Genomic DNA, 22,316 nt, shown 5'->3' with positions numbered 1-22,316 from the left:
TAGTACGTACGAAGCCAATATGACGAGCCGGTGTTAGAGTTGAAATTGTCGACCCCTACATGCAAGATCAGATATAAAGAAACAGAAGAAAAGAAAATAGAGAACTATATTCTACATTATATATAGGGTAATTATCACAAATGGTACCTGAACTTATCATCTATTTTATCGATGATACCTGAACTTCAATTTAAATCACAATTAGTACCTGAACTTTTCGATTTTATTTCAAATGGTACCTATCACTAACTTCCGTTAATGTTCCATTAAAAACTGACATGTGCCAAACATGTGACTAATTTTTCAAGGATAAATTTGTAAAATTACATTTTTTTTTTTGTAATATCACTTATTTTCACTCATATTGTGGCAATATGGCTATAAAAAATGAGACTATCAAAAGAAAAAACTTTCAACTTCAATTAAAAATATATATGAATGACAGGAAAAAAAAAAGAATTACGAAAGTTTTGATAAGCTTTTGGTTTTAAATGTTTTATAGTTTGTCCAAAAAAAAAAAAGTTTTATAGTTTTATTTGAAATGTTTTGTCTGTATCTATAAAACAAATTAATTTTTGTTGAGATCTTGTTTTTAAATTTTAGGGGAAATGATCATTTACCCAATTTCAGCTTAAAAATTGCCCACTTGCTCCACCAACAGTTTTTTAACCTCATTTACCCAAAACACTCTAAGGGATTATTTCCCTAATACCCAATTAATTCTTTTTTTATTCTTTTTATTTATTTTTGGGACTTTTTTGCCCTTTCCTTCTTTCTCACTTAGAGAGAGAAGTCATCCTCCACCTTGCTGTGCACCGGTGACCAGTGGCCGGCCGCGGTCTCCGGTGACCGGTGACCGGAGTCCGGCGTCCAGTGACCGGAATCCGACAACCAGTCACCGGAATCCCGAATCCGACTGCCGGACTGGTGACCGGATCTCGTCGTCTGATTTTACTACCCCCCAATAATCATATTATTGCCCCCCAATAAACTTTTTATGACCCCCCAATAAACCTAATTATTTTGGTTGAATCTAGCAGCATTTTGTTGAAATGACCTGTAATAAATGAACCACAGTTAAGACATTATTGCGGGGCAATAATCTGTCTATTGCCTCCCAATAGACCACCCCAAAAATCACCAGTTTCTATCATTGATAGATTATTGTACTTTAATAAACTCAAAACAACATAAGACTTATTAAAACTCTAATTTCAGTGATTAATTAACCACAGTTAATAAATTATTGGGGGGCAATAATCTGTCTATTGCCCCCCAATAGACCACCGGTTTGACGTTGTCCGAGACCTGCACGCAAGCGAAGCCCAGACCCAATTCCGGCGTGGAGTTTCGGAGCTTCCCGAACTTCTGATAAACAAAACTGGCGAAGCCTAGACCCGATTCAGGCGTGGAGAGCTTCCCGGACATCTGACGAACAAAACCGACAAAGCCCAGAGGGGCTGGGATCGTGGAGTTGGATGGCGTCATCCTTTGGTGGTCCGACAGTGGGACAGAGCGGCGGCGGTGGAGGCCGACATCGACGGTGGAGTGGTGGGCGTGGTGGCTTAGAGAGAGAGAGAGCCTGAGACGAGGTTAGAGAAAGAGAAATCGATGAGGGGGATGAGAGAGAGATATGAGTGTAATTTGTTAATTAAAATGAGGGCAATACTGTCAAACACTGTTAGATTGGGTAAATGAGGTTAAAAAACTCTTGGTGGAGTAAGTGGGCAATTTTTGGGCTAAAATTGGGTAAGTGGTCACGGCCCCTAAATTTTATTTTCATAAGAGCGTAGAGATACGTACATTTTTAATTTTATTTTTAATTGAACTTATATTTTTATTAACATATTAATTGATCAAAATATCTAGTAAACAAAATTATTTTAATGGGTATTTTAGTCAAACTACTCTTGAATATAGGTCATGTGTTTTGCACATGTTAGCTTTTAACGGAACATTAACAGAAGTTAGTGATAGGTACCACTTGAAATGAAATCGAAAAACAACTTCAAGTTTTTGCAAGTTGCTTCACGTTGTTTTCAAACTTTTCCCTGGTATATGTTCGATGAAAAGAAACCCAAAGAGGTAATTGGTCGAAGTATTCATAAGATTCTTGAATGTGTAGGTGAGGCCAAAACTCTATGTGTACCTGAAAGGTTGCTTGAGGTAATTCAGAACTGATTATTACTACTCATTCGATTTCATGTCCCTTAACTAATTAACTCATAATTTATTGGAATTTTACGAATGTTAATGCAGATTCTTGACGATAATAAGAAGCTGCAACTTGTTGGTGTACAGGACTTGTTTGTAGATGCCAGAATTGCAAATTCCCAAACAATGGCCTCATACCTTGGAAGATTTCCCAATTTACAATTTCTTTCAATTAGATCGTTTTTGGAGAAAAGTCTTATTGATATAGAAGTAAGTTTCATCAGGTTCACAGCTGTATTCTTTAGTATGCTAATTATATATCATGATTCCATTGTTCTGACCAATTTCTTTTCATCTTATATGTTGACAGTTCAGAAGGTTGGAGGAGAACTCTAGATACTCAGAAAAGTACTTGAAATCCCAAGAGCTGGATTTTTTTCATCAAATAAAGACTTTGCACATAGGTCTTCATAAACGAGATCGATATGATGAAATTGGGATCATTCGTCAAATATTTACTCAAGTGTGCAGCAGTATTAGATGAAATAACCATCTACTATTCGCCTCAAGAGTTTCCTCAGCAATCAGAGATTGCTAGGGAGTTCATAGATGATCAGCAGCACTGCTCAACAAGGCTTATTCTGGAACCTACTTCATACATGTTCATTCGAGAAAGTTATCATTATCGGATGAAAAAAATAGTTGATTTCCTCACACTATTATACATCAAGAAGAACTCCCTATATTGATACCCCAAATGCGGTCTTTAATTAATTTGTTCTACTTTTAGGATATTTTTTCTTAATTGATTTGGTGACCAACATAATAAGGAAGATAATCTGATTATGGTGATTCAATTCCGTAAATATGAGCACTAGAGAATTTGTGCTGATTGCAAGTGACAATTGCCGCATCAAAGTAAACGGCTTCTGGTGAGTTGTGAAAAATGGAGCTCGCTGAATCAAAAATTCAAGGTGACTAACTCTTCAGGTGTTGGACCAACACTGATTGTGTTACAAGCTATCAGAAGAGCCTTGATCTCCTCCACCACGTAACCTTCTTCTCCCCAACACTGTTCAGTATTATTAGAGAAGCCACCTCTGAGCTGTTAACCTCTACCATCAGTGAGTTCTGTAGCTGGGGCCTGGGGGGAAATAACCATTTGCTTGTTGAGCAGAGGCTCCCCTGAGCTCCCCCTTGTTATTGCGGATAGCCGCTCCAAAACCTCTTCTTCCACTTCTAGGATCAATAGCCCCATCCGTTTTAAGTTTGTACATACCTGCCTGCAACAAATTAGCATTAATTATTATATCATTTGCTTATGCTAAGCATCAGATCGAGAAAGTACATGCATGCTAGATGGAGTAATCAGAAGAAATATCTGCTCCTACATCATCTGAACTTACTTGTTGAATGCCACTTCCATGCCTGAACCAGATTATGTGTGCAATATCTTGTTCCTTTCCTTCCTCTTCCATCGGTAATTACGTCAAACCCTTTAAAGTTTAGATCCATTCATCTCACAATTATATTAGAAAACACAAGCACCAATACTGTAGGAACAGACTACTAAAATTATCACTCCCTAAACAAGAAAGTTAATATGTCCAGAGAAATTCCAATAGAGCAAAGAAGGGGTTACCTTGGACCTAGCCTTTTGTGTGTCATCAAGATAAGCACCTCTATCTCAGTAAACTCAGGATCTCGATCAAATTCCTTTCCTTCTCTCCTCTACAAACCCACTCCTACTTGAACATCCATCATGAGCTCATCATCTTCATCTCTGTCATAACCAACTTCTCCTTCTCTCTCTTTAGACCGATTCACATGCATTATCGATCTAGTCTATTGGTTGATTATTTCTGGGTCTTCAACTTTATACCCCAACCAGCTTTTTGCGCTGACCACGCTCTGAAATGAAACTCCAAAGGCCCAAAATGGAGGGGAGCAGTTTGCATGGCTGGAAAGTAATGATAAGGGCTGCGACTTTGAAGAAAAGGTGAGCAGGTGTGTGGTATCACCATGTGTTGCCTATACCCGGCGGGTACGTTTCAGAAAAAAAGTATTGAAGATTCCTGGCAAAGAGTGGGGTTGTCAAGCCAGCGTAAATTTGTAACCAACAGAATGAACTGCTTCCAAAACCAAGCCTCAGGGATTTTTTAGGCTTCCACTATATTGTCTTTCACCCTGTGAATCTACACATGATGATACCAATATGATTTGTAAAGCAAGCAACTTCTCAGCAGACGCATAGCTTGCCTCCTCATTCCAGGAAAACAGGATTTCGTGATCGAACCAAGTCAAAAAGCAGCTCTAGCTACCATTTTCAATAAGGTAAGTCTTCAGAGAACTAATGGTGTAACTCATCTGCTCCCGAGAAGCTGAGGCTTGCACAGTGCCCCCAATTACCTCTACCTCATGATTGCACAATACGCAAATGGCTGCGGTTCTTGTGGTCTTGAAATCCATATGCCCCAGCAGGTGTGAGGCCCCAGATCTAGCTAGATTACTCTGGTGTCCCGATAGACTGAACCACAATTGATAAATAGACCTATATATGGAATCTGTACAACCGCAATATAGCAGTGATCAGTTTAAATTCTCCTGGGCCGTTGTCCCATCAGCCAGCCAAATAGACCATCCAAAGGAGACCAACAAGGCTTTGTCCAGCCCTGACGATTCAAAACGTACCCAAGCATAAAAAGTTACATTCTGCCAGATTACATACTGTATATGTTCTACGAGTTTCCTATAATTTTGAAATCACAAAAATGGCAGTGAGCTCATTAGTTTACTAAACTAGCAAATTGAACTTCACTCTTTCGGCGTTTCGGTTTCAATTATACAACATGTTTTCGGCATCAGAACAACTAGTAATTACAATGAATGGTAGACAGACGATACCGTTAATTATGAATCAGATGGTTGAGAAAGTTACTGACCTTGAGAGCCCTAACATGGCAGTCGGGGCTATGTGAGTGTGGCAGATGCAGTGTGGAGGAAGAATTTTAGTCAAGGATACAAACTAATGGCACATTTACTTACTTGGAATGAGAATGAAAATGGAGAGAATGGTTTCAGGGTAAAAGTATTCATGCATTTACTAACACATAAAGGAATCGGAATAGTTTTAGTGTAAAAGTACTCATACATTTACTAACACATAAGGAATCGGATAAAACGAAAACGCAATCTTAACTAGGAAAACAATAACGTTCCAGGTCTGAGGAGCTCTCTCTCCTCGTGTTTTTCTACGGTGGCCGCAAGGCTGAGTTTTCAAATCAAAATCACAGATCGTCCTTCCCTGATCTCCTTCCAATCATTTTCCATCTTTTCACTCATTTGGATCCCATCTCCCTTACCTTCTTCAACCCATTTCATCTCGAGCATCCACATGGGCGCCTTTGTTGATGAGATAGAGGTCTCGCAGCGGGTGGTGGATTTAATGCCAGCCTTCCCTTGGCTGGGTGGGCGTTTTGCTTCAGATGAGAAGATGGTGGCTGCTTTGGGTCAGATTGTGCAACTCTGCTCTTGCTCTTGGTTTCTTGATCCAGGAGGAGGCGGTGATGCTGGTGGAGGTGGTGCTGTCGGCGGCGGCGATGCTGATGGAGGTGCTCCTAGCCATTTTGTTCCAATGGTGGTTAGGGTTGTTTTGGGGCCCCGAGTTGTCTCAGCCCTAGTGATGGTGATGTTAGCCATGGCGGCATTCCAGGCTATGGCAATGGCAACGCAGAAGGTGTTGGTCAAGCCGGTGGTGTCGGCACTGTTGCTAACGGCGGCAGCGCTAAAGTCAATCTGCTTCTAGGGTGGCTAGGGTTTGATTCATGCCCTAGGATTATATTTGGGCTTGAATGTGGGCTTAGTAGCCCACTCTTGCTTTTATTTTAGTATTTTTGTTTTTCTTTTATTTTTCTTTTCATTGTGTTTTAATAACGAAACGGAGCTCGGTAGGGAGGGTTTAGGGTCCAATTGAGGCATGTTTTGAGTATTTCCCTACTCTCTTTCCCTACCGTTTGAGCGTGTTGTGTATGTCAGTACAAGGTTACGTTTAGGTACTCATTTTATCGGGGCCACACACGTGGCGGGTTCCTTTGTAACTTTGTTGGCCGGAGTAATGAAAAGTGTTCATGTTTCTTCTCAAAAAAAAAAGAAAGGAATTGGAATGATTTCAGGATAAAAGTGTTTATGCTTTTACTAACACATAAAGGAATCGAAATGGGTGTCGGTCTCACCTCCTTGTCAAGAATCGATTCCTGAATACTCAAAAATTTGATTACGAACGGGAGAGATGGGTTTAGGAACCAAAGCCTCCGGAATCAAGACCGATTCATTTCTTCTCCCATTCCAGTTGTCTCCGATTAATGATTTTTTTTTTCATTCCAAGTGGTGTTAGCTCAGTGGTTAGAGCACCCACTACCTAGGATCCAAGTCCTGGATTCGAGTCACTATGAGGGTAGGAGTGAAATCATTTGATCATCATTTAAAATATAAAAAAAAAAAAGTAAACGTACCATAAATGCTCACATGAATAGCCCGAGTGGTGCCACGTGTACGGGCCTTACTCTTCAAAATAGAAGAGGTGTTTTTAGTAGAAAGTAGATCATGTACTCCCTAGGGTTGGGCAAAGAACCCAAAAAATCGAACCGAGCAGATTTAGTCTGGTCTTTTTTTGTCAAAAATCTTTATTTCTGCCCTAGTTGGTCTACATCAATGAGTCTCGGTTCAATTCTCGAGCCTCATCATTAAAATCTTCGCTTAACTTACCAAATCAGCTGTTTGATCATATTTAGTCTTTTTCCTTTTCATCAAGAATTTATGTTTCGGTTTGCATCAATAAATCTCGGGTCGGTTCTTCAGCCTCGTCATCAAAATCTTTGTTTGACCGAAAGGCCCAAACAATACATGTTCAATTAAAAAAAAACTTACATATGTATCACATTTTAGGGTTGCTCAAAATTTATAAAAAATGTCAAAGTTTTATTTCGGAATTGACACAGAGTTGCTCACCTAAGGGGCAGTTTTTGATGGCTGAAAATAATTGCATAGTTTTTAAGTTGTTATAATTTTAGGCTTTAACTTGGTGTGTGTGTGTGTGTGTGTATACTATTATTAAGAGAAGAGGGTTTGTTAGCCAAAATCAAAAATTTTGACAGAAATGACCTTACAAGATTAAAAAACTTTGAGAATTAATTAAATCACAAGGACAATTATGACATTTACAAAATATACTTTTATTATAAAACAAAAAAAACAAAAAAAAAAAAACCCGCAACCCGCTTTTTACTTCCACTATCTCCTCTCTGTAATGACAGTTTTCTTTTTTATTTCTGAAAAAATAAAATAAAAAATACTTGCACATGCAGAGCATGTGTGGAGAATGACTAGTATATATAGGGTAGTGCTATTCACACACCTTTTTTCTCTATTCACACACCCTCTTTATTTTTCTATTACTTTAATTCAATTTTCTTTTAAAATTACCCTAATTACCCTTCCTTATAATTATGTTTCTTTTTCTTTTTTTCTATTTGGTAAGTCAATCATTCTCAAATCATAAACCCTTATTTTCCCGCAAACACAGAGGACTTTAAAACTCTTTTCGATTCCCTCTTTTCTTTTTCATCAAAAACTGCTCTAGCATAGTCATTATATCTCTCTATTATGATGCCTTGAAGTTTAATCATGATAGAACAAGAAACTTTAGACCCATCTTTTGAGAAAATTTTACATTTGATTTGCAATGGAGTCATGGAAAAAAAAAATGAGTTCAGTGATCATTCGAGCCCCGTTGAATCCATTATTCCTGGTAAGATTCTAACTGAAATTATTTGGTATATTCGAATCCATTGAGCAACTATAGAACTTTACAACAGCCTAATAATGATGGCCTTATGATTATAAACATAATTTGTTCTACTATATTATGCTAGTAGAACATAATTTTTTCCCGACACGAAGATTGCAACTCATTGCATTCAATATTATGTAGAGCATCTCCAAATTTTTGTGTACATTATCAGCTGCAATGTGGAAGCTTGTGGCTGAAGTGGATAAAACGCTGATTCCATATTTTTTTTTTGATTTGAGGTTGATGAACCTGGATTAAGAGTCATAAACAAACAAGCATTGAGTTTGGTACTTTGCAAAGTATGAGAACAAACTTTACAATTTGGATTCAGTTGGGTGAAGGTGATTACCTAGGAAGCATATTCTTTGTCTAATAATACAGGTCCTCTACTTAATGAACGTATTATTTTTCCTTCATTTATAGGTTAAAACAAATTGAATTATTGTATAATGATGTTTGATTTATGATTGAATTGCCAAATAGAAAAAAGAAAAAAGAAAAAAGAAAAAGAAACATATTTACAAGGGAGGATAGTTAGGGTAATTTATAAAAAAGATTGAATTAAAGTAATAGAAAATTAAAAGGGGTGTGTGAATAGAGAAAAAAGGTGTGTGAATAGCACCACCCTATATATATATATATATATATATATATATATATATATATATATATATATATATATATATATATATATATATACCCCGAGCCGTTGTCGCCGTACTTCGCTAAAGTGCAGACGTCGACGGTTCTGCTGCGTTTCAGGCGGTGACGGCGGCTCGGGGTATATATATATATATATATATATATGATCTATTTATCCCTTACAGTCTCTTAAAATTGTATCTTATTGGAGCTAAGATTTTTTTGAGGAGAATGAAAATTCATATATTCTCACGATATTACATACACCAGAGCCTAAACTCCTGAGTGCCGAAACACATTAAACATTGCTTTTGCCTCTTCGGCCTAACTTGAAAATTTGTCCTTAACAAATAACGTTCATTCTAAAATTGTCATGCACACTTATTAAAATGAATATTAACTGGGTTAACTAACTCTTGACCTAGAGGAAGCTACATGATCTTACCAATTGAACTAGTACATCTGCCTAAGACCGTAATTGGTGTACATCTAATTGATAATTAATATACACAACAATGATCGAAAAATCAAACACTACGAGTTTTCACAACGTTCAACATAGTTCTTCATCCAACTTCAAAATATGATACATTGACTTAAAAAGTTGAAATTTACAACAAGGTGAGAGAATATGACTGCCACAAATAACTCTCTTGTTATCTTTTTATTTGGTCAATAAATAACATTCTAAGTGTCGAATAAAATCAGAGGCAAACAATTGATACTCCTTCCACATCGACTCTACCAAAATGCAAAATCGTCGACACGGCAAATTTGGACGACCTTACGACGTCGTCTCGGCCTAAGACGCACTCAGCCGTCCACTACATGGTGATTGGTCCCCACACACCCCATCACGCCGCCACGTGGAAATTCATTACCCCAATCAAACAATTTAGAGAGAGAGAAAAGAAAAGGGAAAAGCAGCTTCCCTTCTCCTTCTTCCAACCCAACGCGGCTAAGAAATCCCAATTTCCCCTCAAAATTAACCCGAAAGCCCAATTCAATTCAGAGGCCTCTTTCTCTTCTTCTCTCTCAAAGTCCTAATCTTTCCCCAATCCGATCCCTCTTCCTCAACGTTGAGGCGTAAATTCCCAGGTACGGTTATGCATACGCCCAATCACGCATCACCTGTTGTTGTTGATTTCAATCTTTACTGCGGGATCTTGATTCGGCGGAATTGATTTCCGGATTAGGGTTTTTGCGCCGCGTTGACGTTTCTTTTTTTTTGTGCAGGAGATTGAGAGGGGTCGATAATCCAAGGGAAGCAACCATGTTTACCAGGCTTTTTGGAAAACCGAAAACGGAATCCAGTGCCCTAACCACCTTAGACAAGTTAAATGAGGTGTGGTGATCATCATCACTCGTCTCTTCTTTGTAATTCGAACAATTTTGTGGTTTCTTTTATTGATTGGATTGTTGATGCAATCGGATTATATGAGCGAAGTGAACTATTGATGTGAAGTAATTTTTTTTGGAACAAATGGGATTAGTTATTATGTTGAGAGACTTGGTGTCATGATGAACTTTGATTTTGGTTGGATTTGTTTACGGCTGTTATTTGTTTCTGTTTAGAAGTTGCTGATTGGTGGAAACGAATTGTGATTCTGTGGTTTGTACTTGTGCAGACGCTTGAAATGCTTGAGAAAAAGGAGAAAGTACTACAGAAGAAGGCTGCCGCTGAAGTTGAGAGGGCCAAGGAGTTCACCAGAGCAAAGAATAAACGATGTATGGATGCTACGTAATCTTCTTTTTCGTTTTGTTTTTTAATATGGTTGGTTATCATGTAATTATTGAATCACTTTTCTAAGTAATTTTTTTAATCTTTCCAGACAGAGGGACTTATATACACTATACACATCCTATTCGGTATAAAAGTTTTACTTTCTACACCTAGCTTTGAGGACATTAATATCTCTGCTGTAACATAGCCATTTTGTGGCGATGTTATGCTTATTCATGCTACAACATCTTGTTCGCTTTTACTGATTTTTAGTTTTGTCTAAATTCTAAAAATTGTTTCTTCTGTTATAAGGCATATTTTCTTACGGTAATCTGAGTAACAAACTTTTTCCGGAGTTCTTTTTTAGTTTTAACACTGTTTTTCACCACTAAAATAGTTTTTTAGCACTGGAGACTATCTTGTGATGTTAATGTTGTATTCAGTGCCGAAATCTTGTTTGTGGCCTGAAAGTAATGTTATGAAATTTAACATTCTAATTATAGATTTTAGATTGGTCAAATATGAATACTGATACTAGAACCTTTCTAGATTGTGTCTGCAAGGTTTAAGATCAGGAAGAAGGGCCATAGACTTTGATTTGGAGTCAAACTAAAGATGTCTACTCTGTAACTTCTCAATTTCTAGCTGTCTTTGACTGATACATTTAACCTTTTTCTTTTTGCAGCTGCTATACAATGTTTGAAGAGGAAGAAGCTGTACGAACAGCAAATAGAGCAGCTTGGAAACTTCCAACTCCGAATCCATGATCAGGTGATGTTGGAAATTGGAACTACAATTTCTTATGCTCTCAGTTATCTTTCGAAGAATTTATATTATCTGGACTTTTTGTTTTCGATTGATGGAATTTTGCTGTATTAACATAGGACGTGTATTGATTTTGCAGATGATAATGCTAGAAGGTGCAAAAGCCACTACTGAAACTGTAGATGCCTTGAGAACTGGAGCAGCTGCCATGAAGGCAATGCAGAAAGCAACGTATGTAGCATTTTTTTTATTTTGCCATATTTTGCACATACAAGATTTGGCTCTGATAATATGCTTAACTTTACACTTTCTAATCTACTCCAAATTCTTATATTCAACAACAAAACCTAATGTGTGATCTGCATTACATAGATCTGAACATAAAAATAGTGTTATTGCAAACCTAACTCTTACATATGTAAATGGAAGAACAAAAAGCCTCTAATCACACTAATCTCTTCGTTTGGATAACATTGTTGTTCCTGGATTTGGTAATCAAGATTTACTCCTTCACCTGGTTAGGATAGAAAACAAAACATGATTTGAGAATTATAGGTTTTACTGACATACAAAAATGGGTTACTTATATACAGGAACATAGATGACGTGGACAAGACCATGGATGAGATTAATGAGCAGACCGAGAACATGAAACAGATCCAGGAAGCTTTGTCAACTCCAATTGGTTCAGCTGCTGATTTTGATGAGGTTTGTATTATCTTAATGCCTTTCTTTATCTATGAAGGATCTGGCCTTTTTAGGACATATTGTTTTGTTTTCGTTGTATGTATTCAATATGTAGACCTACAGAAGTTGAGACCATTTTTGCTGTTGCAGGATGAATTGGAAGCAGAACTTGAAGAGCTGGAAGGTGCTGAGTTGGAAGAACAACTTCTTCAGCCTGCAACTACAGCGCCTGCAGCTCCAGTGCATGTCCCAGAAGGAAGGCAACCAACACGTCCTGTTCCCCAGAAGCGCACTGCCGAAGAAGATGAACTGGCTGCTTTGCAGGCTGAGATGGCACTATAAGCAGGTCCCTTTCTCAGTTTTATTATGAACTTTCCACGTCATCGATGTATTATTAAGATTTTCACATTTATGCAGTTCATCTTCTTTTGTATTGAGTTAAAGAGTTGATTTTGTTTTGTTTCTGCAGGTGCGTCTTCTGCAGAATGGAACCGAACGAATCTATGTAAAGAATTGGTCTGATTTTATGATGGAGTTATCTGCTCCTCTCGTGCATCCATATTGCTTTGTGGCTTCATTATTAAACAGATTGTATATAAAGGTGGGCATAAATTCAAACCGTGTCCCCTTTGCAACTTGTATTCTGAGTTTCCGAATTTTCTCCTTCCTTTTTCTTCTTACCTTTTTCAACTTTTCTCTTGGAACATATGTTCAATGTTCTGTCAAAGCATTAATGAATAGCTATTTTGTGATATTACCAAGTCGATAGTTCTAAATGATCTTTGAATTCTAGTTCTACATCAAGAAGACTCTGCTATCTTGCAGTTTCCCATTGGACTTGACTATTAAGTCTTGGTCTTTTGAGTTGGTGACCAGGTGACCCAAGTCAATAATGAGGAAAAAGATGCTTACAATAAATCATCACCTTGAGGTGGTGAAGTAACAGGCTTCAATTCTGAGTAGTTGATGAGATCCCCACTACAACGTAAGTCATTAACTTTCCATTGTTGAACGGTTGAACCTAAACTCTTTCTAAAAGAAGTCCCCATCTTAAGAGCATCTTGCATTGTTGAACCTAAACTCTTTCTAGATGGAAGTTTTCATCTTTAGAGCATCTCTTTCTTTACGTCTTCATTCAAGGATCATCTGGTTATGACCGTTCTCGGAAGCCAGTATGACGATCGTGAAGATAATTACATGGTCAATTTGAAATACATAGACCACATTCGGCTAGTTAATCAAGAAGGCGTCGGTTCTAGCATTGAAACGTAATCCTAGATGCTCAGGTGCAAGAAGAAAACAGCACAGTTCCATAGTTCGTAGTTGAAGTGCAGTGACAAACACGTTTTTTGGTTAGTTGGGAAGAGGATGCCCACACGTTATTAGTCTGGTTATTTTTTTGGCGAAATTGATATGCAAGTGCGTTATGCAGAAATGAATAAATTATCCTTTAATTTAAAAAGAATGGGAATTGATAAAATGGTAATAACAAATCAACAAGAATTAGACATAGCTAGCAACAGCATGAATGAACAGTCTTCTATAATTTGATTCTCCAAAAGAAGCTCCATCAGTGAATGATATAGGTGAGCACCAGAGCAAATGCCATTAGGGCATATGCAATTCCTTGATCAACTGCTACCCCTGCAAAGCATAAGTACAAAATCGATATCAAACACACAATCCATGTTTCTGTTTTCTAGCTCTTAGTGACTGACAGACGACTAACAGATCATGTAATCAGAGAAAACGAAAGAGAAAGAGAACGAACCATCACTCGTGGGGGCGGGAGCTGGTGCGAGGCTCTGAGCATTGATGGAAGGTAGTAGAAGAGAAATGGTGACTGCAGAGAGAATCGCCATGACAAAAAAGTGAAGTCTCAGCATCTCCATTCTTGATTCTATATAAGACACAATGGGGAAACGGGTTTTCACTTTCTTCTTCTTCGACACAATGTCTCTACGAAGATGTGGATGGGTGCAACTCTATATACCTCTCAAATTTATAAGGAGAAAGACTCGAGGAGGAAGACAAGGGACGCACTGGCTTATAATTAGTGCTAAATTAATGCTAATTAACATGGAAACTCTACAACCAATGGTGTTGATGGGTGCCACGTTTACGGCCGAGATCAACTGCACGTTAAAACTCCAGGTATTGTCGAGCTGTTTAAGCTGGACCTCAACAAATGAAACGGTATCCCTCACATGGATCAATCCTGGTTCCTAGTTGTAAATGAATGATATGACTCCAGTCGTACATATTCTCTATTATTTTGAATTTTAAAGTTCAAGAAAATGATTGAGCCGTTGGCATGGTGTAAATAAATTAATAGACACAGAGAATAAAGCTGACACAAATCCCATATCCAACAGCTAGAAGTTGGAATAAACAGATTTCAAAGCTTACCCTCTTCATAATAGATGGTTCTAAACTTTTGAATTCCTGTAAAATGACACAAATATAATAGAATATGTTCAAATCCATCTGTAAACCAACAGTTCAGGATTCCTACTAAGCATTCAAATATGCGCCTTTCTTACATGAACGATTTATAAGCCTGACCGATACAGCAGCATTCAAGATTTCAAGTGCAAACTCGGAATTATACTACGAACATCAGTAGAAATTCTGCTTGATTATTATGTCAACATCCTAAGAAAGCATAAGCCACGCTATATAATCCATAAGATTGGCTCTCTCAGCATCTAATCACCAACTGAGCTCAGTGGAACTGGTGACATCTCCAGATAGTCAAAGTCTTCTGTTATTCCAACCTGCATTCAAAATTAGAAAGCAATGTCTTAGAGGATAGAGAGAAAACGGGAAACTAGACAGAGATTCAATTGGGGCATGTGCTTTCAGTTGACAATACCAATGAGAGAATCATGTTTTTTAAGTTTGGTTTACCTCCTTGTACATATTTTCAAGCTGCTCTTTGGCTGACTGGAAGTTATTTGAGCACCACTGACGCACCGTGAAAATGTTGTCTGCAAAGTTATAAAACCATTGTTAGTAAAGACTTTAGAATACCTACTAGAGTCAAAGTCTCTGGATTAAAATCTGTGACCCAAAATATATATATGTCAAGGTCGTCATACCTGTCCATCGATTAGCTGCTGCATGGGCAACTTCAATTGCATTCTCTGCCAAACAAAATTCTAACACGGTCAGTAACTGCCAGTAGCTGTAACACCGAAAGTAGTTGGATGTTAAGAGAGCGACTCTCTGTGACTCTAATATCGTTGAAGGAATCAAAAGCAATCCTTACTCATTGCTTCCAAGGCAGCTGGATCATTATCTGCATACTGCCCCATCTCTTCCTGAGAATTACAACAGACTCCAGTCACAAAGTTGATCAAATTATTCATATTATTACTCAATGCATCACAAAGTTCAGAAAAGACTCCAACCTTCAGCTTATTGTACTTGAGCTCAATCTCTTTTAGCTCCGCTAAGGCCTCCTCTCGTTCATCCTGTAAAAAACTTGAGATTCATATCCATGATAGCCACACAAAACCACTCTTATATACAATGTAAATTATAGTTCAAGCTTTAGAAAAGATACAGCTTAAAACAACTCACAGATTCCTCTCGTCCCTTCTTCAGCGCATTACACTGGTCAACAAGTTCTACATGCCGCTTCTTACTGCTCTGCAGATCAGATTCAAGTCTGCTATACACAGTCCTTAGCTGCCCAAAAACACAACACATTAGCCTAAATATAGTGGTACAAATTTAAGCACAATCCTACGGGTATATTATTAAGATTGAAATCCAAGCCATCAAGTCCACCTGATTCCCAGCAGAGCTAGGGAGACTCCAAAAGTACACCTGAAACGTTAAAACCATATACATTACAAAACGCCGAGATAAACAAAAGAAGCATAATGTACAACTTGTTCAAATCAAACAAGCTCTGCAAATTTGCGCGGCACGCAAGAAAGAAGCCCTCAATTCAAATCTACTCACAGAGGTTCCAATCTTGTCTTTGAAAACGAGGTCATCATCCACCAAGCTTTGGATCACATCTTTCACAGACTGAGAAATAACACCTTTCTTCGGGCCCGACTTCTCAAGCTCCTTCAGCTAAAACCATCAACATCAACATCAACACGCAGTTACGCAATATATGAGATCCAAAACCAAATTTTCAAAACAAACACAACTGAAATCACAAAAGAATCGTAAACTTGGAGTCTTCCGAGGACAATTAAACTCACAAGAAAGAAATCCTGAGAATCGTAGAAGATCTGGAGCATCTTCTCACGCTTCTCCTCCAGCGAAAGTCCTCTTTTCTTCGACTGACCAGAAATTTCAGAAAAACGCTAAGATATTCAAAATTCATAGTTTCTATTTGAGAAAATAGCTAAATTTCATATGGAATTAGGAATCAAACAGATTCGTGTTGTTTGGGGCATTTTCTCAGTAACCTAATGAGCGAAATCAGGTACGAAACTGAGAGATCTGAGCCTAGTGATTACTGATTAAGAAAGAATAGTACGGCGGAATCGAAATTAAAGGAGAATTAGGGTTTACCATTGAAGCGAGCTGGATCTAGAAGACGACTCACTCACTCACGGCTTGTTTCTCCCCAATTCTGGAGACTGGCGGGAAATATTTATATCAGTTTCGAAAGTGGCCGCGTTTTTGCCAAAATTACTGCCATGCCCTTGTTGCTAAACGACATGCCGTTTTCATGGAAATACCGAAATGCCGTGCCCTTCCCTTCGAGAGTCTCTTAAGGAAAATTTTACAATACATTAATGTAGCGATTAGACTATATTTGATATAGAGGTAGATTGCACTCTATGCATAAGTAGACTAGCTTGACTTGATCTCAAATTAGTTTGCACTCCCCTATATCGAGCTAGTCTCTACCTCTATATGAAATTAGCTAGTTTACTTAATGTATGTATAGGTAACTTGTGTAACGTCGTAGGCGAATTTATTATAGAGATTACTAGGTAATCGGAGGACCTGGGAGCTTATTCTGTTGGGTGGTATAACGTTGTTCATGTAATGAGACAATTATGATAAGACAATCCACGTCTCTCGAAATCAATACCGGAGGTAGAATAATGGTTTTGACGTCAAGTTCTCATCCAACGGCCAATGTTCATTTCAAAGATGGGCCCTCTTCATTTACATTATTGATCATCCACAAAACTATGCAAACAAAACCTCTTTTCAGTACTAACAAACCAAGGAATGGAAAAATGGTAATGTCACAAAAGCCCAGAGATAAGGCTGCCAGCTCTAGATGCTAATAGTTTCTACCAAGTAGCTAGGTTCAATATATAGAATAAGCTTGCTTACCAAAAAATTAAAATAAAATAAGCTTGGATAAGTTCAGAAGACAAATTTCTCTTCTCCTTCATGGTTCATAGTACCATGTAATTTGACCTTTCATTATAAAAATTCGGATCACAATTATTATAAAGGTTTTAGGAATTCAGCTCCACCTACTTTAATTGCTCTTTAGACTTGTCTTTGCCTCCCTTGATTACTTTTCCTTGTCGGCTTAAGAATTGTTTTTTCATGCTAAATCAAAGCAATTAGTCACTATTTCTGCAGTGTTCAACTTATTAATAATGCACCTACCAACTCTAATGGTCTTGCAGTACTTGTATATGACCAAGTTGCTCCCCTAGTTTTGATATTGATGGTTCCCACATATATACCATGCAAATTATCCATGTGAAATAGAATAATGGCTTGTGCAAGTTTTGCAGTAGGTAGCAATCTAATCTGATATAGGTCTTCAGTATCAGATTCTTAGGCTCAAAGACGTACATGGACAGAGAAATGAAAATGTCAACTGCTGCCTTCCTCCTCCTGTATCTGATGATCTCTGCAAGTTCAGTTCACGCGCAGCGCCGAATAGGTTAGCATTTAATTCCTGACAAACTAAATACTATTGTACGTTCTTGTTCTTGCTTGTTGGAAGCAATCAGCTGCTTTGTCAAGTGGTTGATTGTGATCTTAGCCTTTTGCTACTGCTTCAATGAAATAGTGATGATGTTCTTCGATCTGCATAAAAGACAATTAATAGAAACAAATTTCAGCTCATTCTTTAGTTTCTAATACTTATTTGATTCTTTGTGTTCTTGTTCAGCCTTCATAAGCATTGATTGTGGAGCTCCCTCAAAGCTCTATGAAGACCCGGATACCAACATAACTTACTCACCAGATGACAATTTCATAGACACAGGGATAAGCCAGAACATCTCATCCGAATATATGTATCCTAACAATCCAAACTTGCCATTACCTGCCTCGGACCTTAGGAGTTTTCCTCATGGAAACAAAAACTGCTACACTTTAAAACCTGAAGCTGGGAAAGGTAGTTTGAACCTAATCCGAGCGTCTTTCTTGTATGGAAACTACGATGGAAAAGACCAGCTACCGGAGTTTGATCTCTATCTTGATGTCAATTTCTGGTCTGTGGTGACATTTGGAAATGCTTCTGATATTGTCATAAAGGAGATTGTTGGTTTTGCACAATCTGATGTCATAAATGTTTGTCTTCTAAACAAAGGTTTAGGAACTCCTTTCATTTCGGCATTGGAACTTAGACCGCTTAACAGCTCAAATTATGGGACTGCGTTTGGGACTAATGCATCATTAGTACTCTTTCAAAGACTAGACATTGGATCAAGCAATGGAACAGGTAGGTATGCAGAAGATGTTTATGACCGCGTTTGGTCTAATTACATCTCTCCTTCTTGGGATTCAGTGAGCACTTCTTCACCAATTACTACTGATGAAGATGGATATAGAGTACCTTATGAAGTAATCAAGACTGCAGCTAGGCCTCAGAATGGAAGCGAACCTCTGGAGCTGTATTGGAACACAACTGACTCGAATGCTCAGTTTTATGTTTATATGTACTTTTCTGAAGTGGAGCACCTTGAGAAAAACCAGTCAAGAAAGTTGAACATATCTTGGAATGGTGCTCCATTGTTTGGACATTTTGTGCCTCGTTACTTATATGCAGACATATTATCTAATTCAAAATCTTTGGTGGGAAAAGATCACCAGATTTCTATATCTAAAGAAGAAAACTCGACCCTTCCACCGATTCTCAATGCGGTTGAGATTTACCAAGTCATGCAGCTGGTTGAATCGCCAACTTCTAGTGAAGATGGTATGTCTTCTTTTGTTAAAACTCATAGCTAAGTTCAATGCTGTATCTTCTTACTTTTGAAGAATATGCTTCACATTGGTCTTGTTTAATTTTATGCTCTTAATAAATGCAGTTGATGCTATTATGAATGTCAAAACCACATATCAAATTAAAAAAACATGGGCTGGTGATCCCTGTTCACCTAAGAATTTCTCTTGGGAAGGTCTTAAATGCAACTACACCATTTCAGTTCCTCAGATTATTTCCCTGTGAGTCCTGGTAAACTAGTAGTAATGCAATCTTTCTTCTTTCTGTAATGTATTTCTTCTAAGCATAGTTCCTTTTATTGTGATTAGGAACTTGACCTCAAGCAATTTGAGTGGGATTATAGCTGCTTCCATTTCCAAGCTTTCATCATTGGAGTCCTTGTAAGTGTTATTTATTTACAAGTCTATAAATTAAAGACTCAGCAGTATACCTACTAAATTAAAGTACTTTGTCCCAGGGACTTGTCAAACAATAACTTAACCGGACCAGTGCCTGCATTTCTGGAAGAACTAAAATCTCTCAAGACTCTGTAAGTGTCATATGATTACATGATGAAATACTCATAGTTGTGCCAGATTTATATCACTAATAATTGAAATGCAGGAATTTGAAAGGGAATCAATTGTCTGGTTTTGTTCCAAATGCACTTAAGAAAAGATCAGATGCTGGATTACTTGTACTAAGGTACACCTTCTCATCTCAAACTGAGAAAACTTTCTTCTTGTTTATGCAATGAAGTGGTTTATGTTCTTCAGCATGTGATTAAAGAACAGAGGAAGAAATGGGTATAATATGTTTGAATTAGATGATTCCTTTACAGTACAATGCCTAGATTTATACATGGACTATATTCTATCTAAGGTAAGAACTAAATGCTTGATTTGCAGAATATATGGAATTGAAAGCATATACAATAAATTGATAACAATCAGTAAGTCAATACTCTTTGATTTAGGATCAGATATTGATTCATAGAGTGATTGACGTGTTGATCAATACAATGAACCTGGACTATCTTTCTTGGTTATCAGTGCTATATCTAAATGTCATTTTCTTCATTTCAGTGTGGATAGTCAAAATGTTTGTGGCTCAAATTCATGCAAAAAAAAGAAGAAAATTGTTGCTCCAATAGTTGGATCATTATTATCAGCACTAGTAGTCCTTATAGTTCTCATACTTGTCTGGAAGCTGAGAACAAAAAAGAACTCAGGTACTTAATTTGTTTACTTATCTGTTACTTCTGAACTGTAATGTTACCATGTTTTAATCGAACTAAACAAAACTTTATATGATTGGCATACAATGCATGAACAAGAACCTTCCTAATTAATTTTAACTCACATTTCATTCTGTACTGCTTGAGCTGTAGAAGGAGTAGAAACCTTTAAGAAAGAAGGAATTCCTATTGCATCAAAGAAGTGCCAGTTTAGTTATGATGAGGTTATAGAAATCACCAAAAATTTCAACACTGAAATCGGAAAAGGAGGATTCGGGGCTGTGTACCATGGCTACATGAAAGATGGCACCCAAGTTGCAGTCAAAATGCTTTCTCCATCATCAACTCAAGGACCGAGGGAGTTCCAAACTGAGGTTTGTCAGTTAGGATTCCTCGAAAAATTAGTGCAAGGAAAATGCTGGACTAGTTGGTTTTGGATTTGATGAATTACATTTCCGTTGCAGGCTGAGCTCCTGATGAGAATCCATCACAGAAATTTGGCCTCATTTATTGGATACTGTGATGATGCTGATAACCTGGCTCTTATATATGAGTACATGGCTAATGGGAACCTTAAAGATTATCTCTCAGGTAACTAATCTATGTTACATTAGGCTAGGCTAAATTAAAATAGTGAACATCAGAAAACAACTTACTGTCACAATTTATGGTTGCAGTTAAAAACTCAGGTATGACTTGGGAATTGAGACTTCGCATCGCCATAGATGCTGCACAAGGTTAGTGATCCTAGTCAAAATTCTATTCATTAATTTTAATTATTCCCCTTCCATTTACGCAGATTGTGAAATTTTGGTCACAGGGCTAGAGTACTTACACCATGGATGCAAGCCACCTATTGTTCACAGAGATGTGAAGACTGCCAACATTCTCTTAAGTGAAAACTTGGAAGCTAAGATAGCAGATTTTGGTCTTTCGAAGGTTTTTTCCAATGATAATGAAACCGACGTGGAAACCACAGTTATGGGGACAGCAGGTTATTTAGACCCAGAGTATGTCTCAGATTTCTCATTTCATTAGCATTTTGTTTATGTGAGAATATGATATAATGCTGAAGTGTTGCTTACGCTCTCCAGGTACTACAGTTCTCACAAGTTGAATGAAAAAAGCGACGTGTATAGTTTCGGGGTAGTACTATTGGAACTGATCACAGGCCAACCTGCAGTCATAAGAAGCGATGAACGAATCCACATTGTGCAGTGGGTGAGTCCTGAACTCCAGAAAGGGGATATAGCAAGTGTTGTTGATCAAAGAATGGAAGGAGATTTCGATGTGAATTCAGTTTGGAAAGCTTTCGAAATAGCAATGACATGCACGGCTAGAACCTCTCAACAAAGAGCCACCATGGGTTTTGTATTATCAGAGCTAAAACAGTGTTTGGAAATGGAGTTGTCGAGGAATCGAGAAAGAAATTCTGGATTGACTGAAGAAAGTAGAGATAGATTTGCAGCAGCATATAGTAGTTCACCATATAATAGTTCCATGTATACAGATTCCACAAATGCTGATTCCATGACCGGGCCATTTGCTAGGTAATAATATATTTTGGAACGAAAAAATTAGGTTTATACCTAATTTTTTTAAGAGATATTGGAAAAAAACACATACATTTGATAAAAAAATTCTACATCCAATCCACGTATGCAACTTTCTTTGTAAAGTGTTGATGTATAATTAATATTTTTTTGTATTTTTCTATGTCTGATTTACCCTTGGGCAACTTTTTTTTTTTAAAGATGTTGGGCCTATCAATGTTAGGCCATACTGCTATGCCCATTACCAAAAGAGTGAACTGGAGACCCAAGTAAAAGAGATGTTGGCTGATGGAATCATAAGGCCCAGCTATAGCCCATTCTCTTCCCCGATACTACTTGTCAAGAAGAAAGAGGGCACATGGTGATTTTGTGTTGATTATAGGTCCCTCAACGCCGTAACGGTTAAGGACCGATATCCCATTCCGGTAGTTGATGAATTGTTAGACGAGTTGAATGGTGCAAAATACTTTTCCAAGTTGGACCTACGATCGGGTTATCATCAAATAAGGATGCACGAAGAGGATTTCGAACTCATGTTGGCCACTTTGAGT

General features: G+C 37.7%; 3 protein-coding genes across 3 annotated transcripts; 2 read left to right on the top strand and 1 right to left on the bottom strand.

Moving 5' to 3' along the window:
* The first annotated feature begins 9,578 nt into the window (after window positions 1-9,578).
* Window positions 9,579-12,573, top strand: LOC133712423 (vacuolar protein sorting-associated protein 32 homolog 2). The gene is made up of 8 exons (XM_062138527.1): window positions 9,579-9,742; window positions 9,881-9,989; window positions 10,273-10,372; window positions 11,053-11,138; window positions 11,272-11,363; window positions 11,726-11,840; window positions 11,970-12,165; window positions 12,289-12,573. The coding sequence occupies exons 2-7, from the start codon at window positions 9,918-9,920 to the stop codon at window positions 12,159-12,161; spliced, it is 657 nt and encodes a 218-aa protein (XP_061994511.1). The 5' UTR covers window positions 9,579-9,742; window positions 9,881-9,917; the 3' UTR covers window positions 12,162-12,165; window positions 12,289-12,573.
* A 1,736-nt stretch (window positions 12,574-14,309) lies between these two features.
* Window positions 14,310-16,432, bottom strand: LOC133712431 (meiotic nuclear division protein 1 homolog). Its single transcript, XM_062138536.1, has 10 exons — window positions 16,359-16,432; window positions 16,043-16,123; window positions 15,792-15,908; window positions 15,615-15,653; window positions 15,405-15,512; window positions 15,233-15,295; window positions 15,091-15,142; window positions 14,921-14,965; window positions 14,730-14,809; window positions 14,310-14,596 (listed from the first exon to the last, which is right to left on the bottom strand). The coding sequence occupies exons 1-10, from the start codon at window positions 16,359-16,361 to the stop codon at window positions 14,528-14,530; spliced, it is 657 nt and encodes a 218-aa protein (XP_061994520.1). The 5' UTR covers window positions 16,362-16,432; the 3' UTR covers window positions 14,310-14,527.
* Window positions 16,433-17,357: 925 nt separating this feature from the next.
* On the top strand, window positions 17,358-21,884 carry LOC133727050 (probable LRR receptor-like serine/threonine-protein kinase At4g29180). The gene is made up of 12 exons (XM_062154677.1): window positions 17,358-17,706; window positions 17,938-18,969; window positions 19,082-19,217; window positions 19,305-19,376; window positions 19,454-19,525; window positions 19,600-19,680; window positions 20,061-20,206; window positions 20,366-20,586; window positions 20,677-20,803; window positions 20,890-20,949; window positions 21,033-21,222; window positions 21,307-21,884. The coding sequence occupies exons 1-12, from the start codon at window positions 17,616-17,618 to the stop codon at window positions 21,764-21,766; spliced, it is 2,688 nt and encodes an 895-aa protein (XP_062010661.1). The 5' UTR covers window positions 17,358-17,615; the 3' UTR covers window positions 21,767-21,884.
* The last annotated feature ends 432 nt before the right edge of the window (window positions 21,885-22,316 follow it).

The sequence above is a fragment of the Rosa rugosa genome, chromosome 1 (assembly GCF_958449725.1).
Source record: "Rosa rugosa chromosome 1, drRosRugo1.1, whole genome shotgun sequence".
NCBI classification, from domain to species: domain Eukaryota; kingdom Viridiplantae; phylum Streptophyta; class Magnoliopsida; order Rosales; family Rosaceae; genus Rosa; species Rosa rugosa.
The sequence above is the reverse complement of the archived record's forward strand: the minus strand, read 5'-3'. Positions and strand labels throughout refer to the sequence as shown.

Coding starts and splice junctions, on each gene's coding strand:
- LOC133727050 (XM_062154677.1), top strand. CDS start 17,616: ATGGACAGAGAAATGAAAATGTCAACTGCTGCCTTCCTCCTCCTGTAT. Junction 19,681..20,060: donor GCTGGATTACTTGTACTAAG/GTACACCTTCTC, acceptor TCTTCATTTCAG/TGTGGATAGTCAAAATGTTT. Junction 20,950..21,032: donor CGCCATAGATGCTGCACAAG/GTTAGTGATCCT, acceptor TTTTGGTCACAG/GGCTAGAGTACTTACACCAT.
- LOC133712431 (XM_062138536.1), bottom strand. Junction 15,654..15,791: donor AAGACAAGATTGGAACCTCT/GTGAGTAGATTT, acceptor TTAACGTTTCAG/GTGTACTTTTGGAGTCTCCC. Junction 15,513..15,614: donor CTAGCTCTGCTGGGAATCAG/GTGGACTTGATG, acceptor GTTTTTGGGCAG/CTAAGGACTGTGTATAGCAG.
- LOC133712423 (XM_062138527.1), top strand. CDS start 9,918: ATGTTTACCAGGCTTTTTGGAAAACCGAAAACGGAATCCAGTGCCCTA. Junction 9,990..10,272: donor CCTTAGACAAGTTAAATGAG/GTGTGGTGATCA, acceptor GTACTTGTGCAG/ACGCTTGAAATGCTTGAGAA. Junction 11,364..11,725: donor AAGGCAATGCAGAAAGCAAC/GTATGTAGCATT, acceptor ACTTATATACAG/GAACATAGATGACGTGGACA.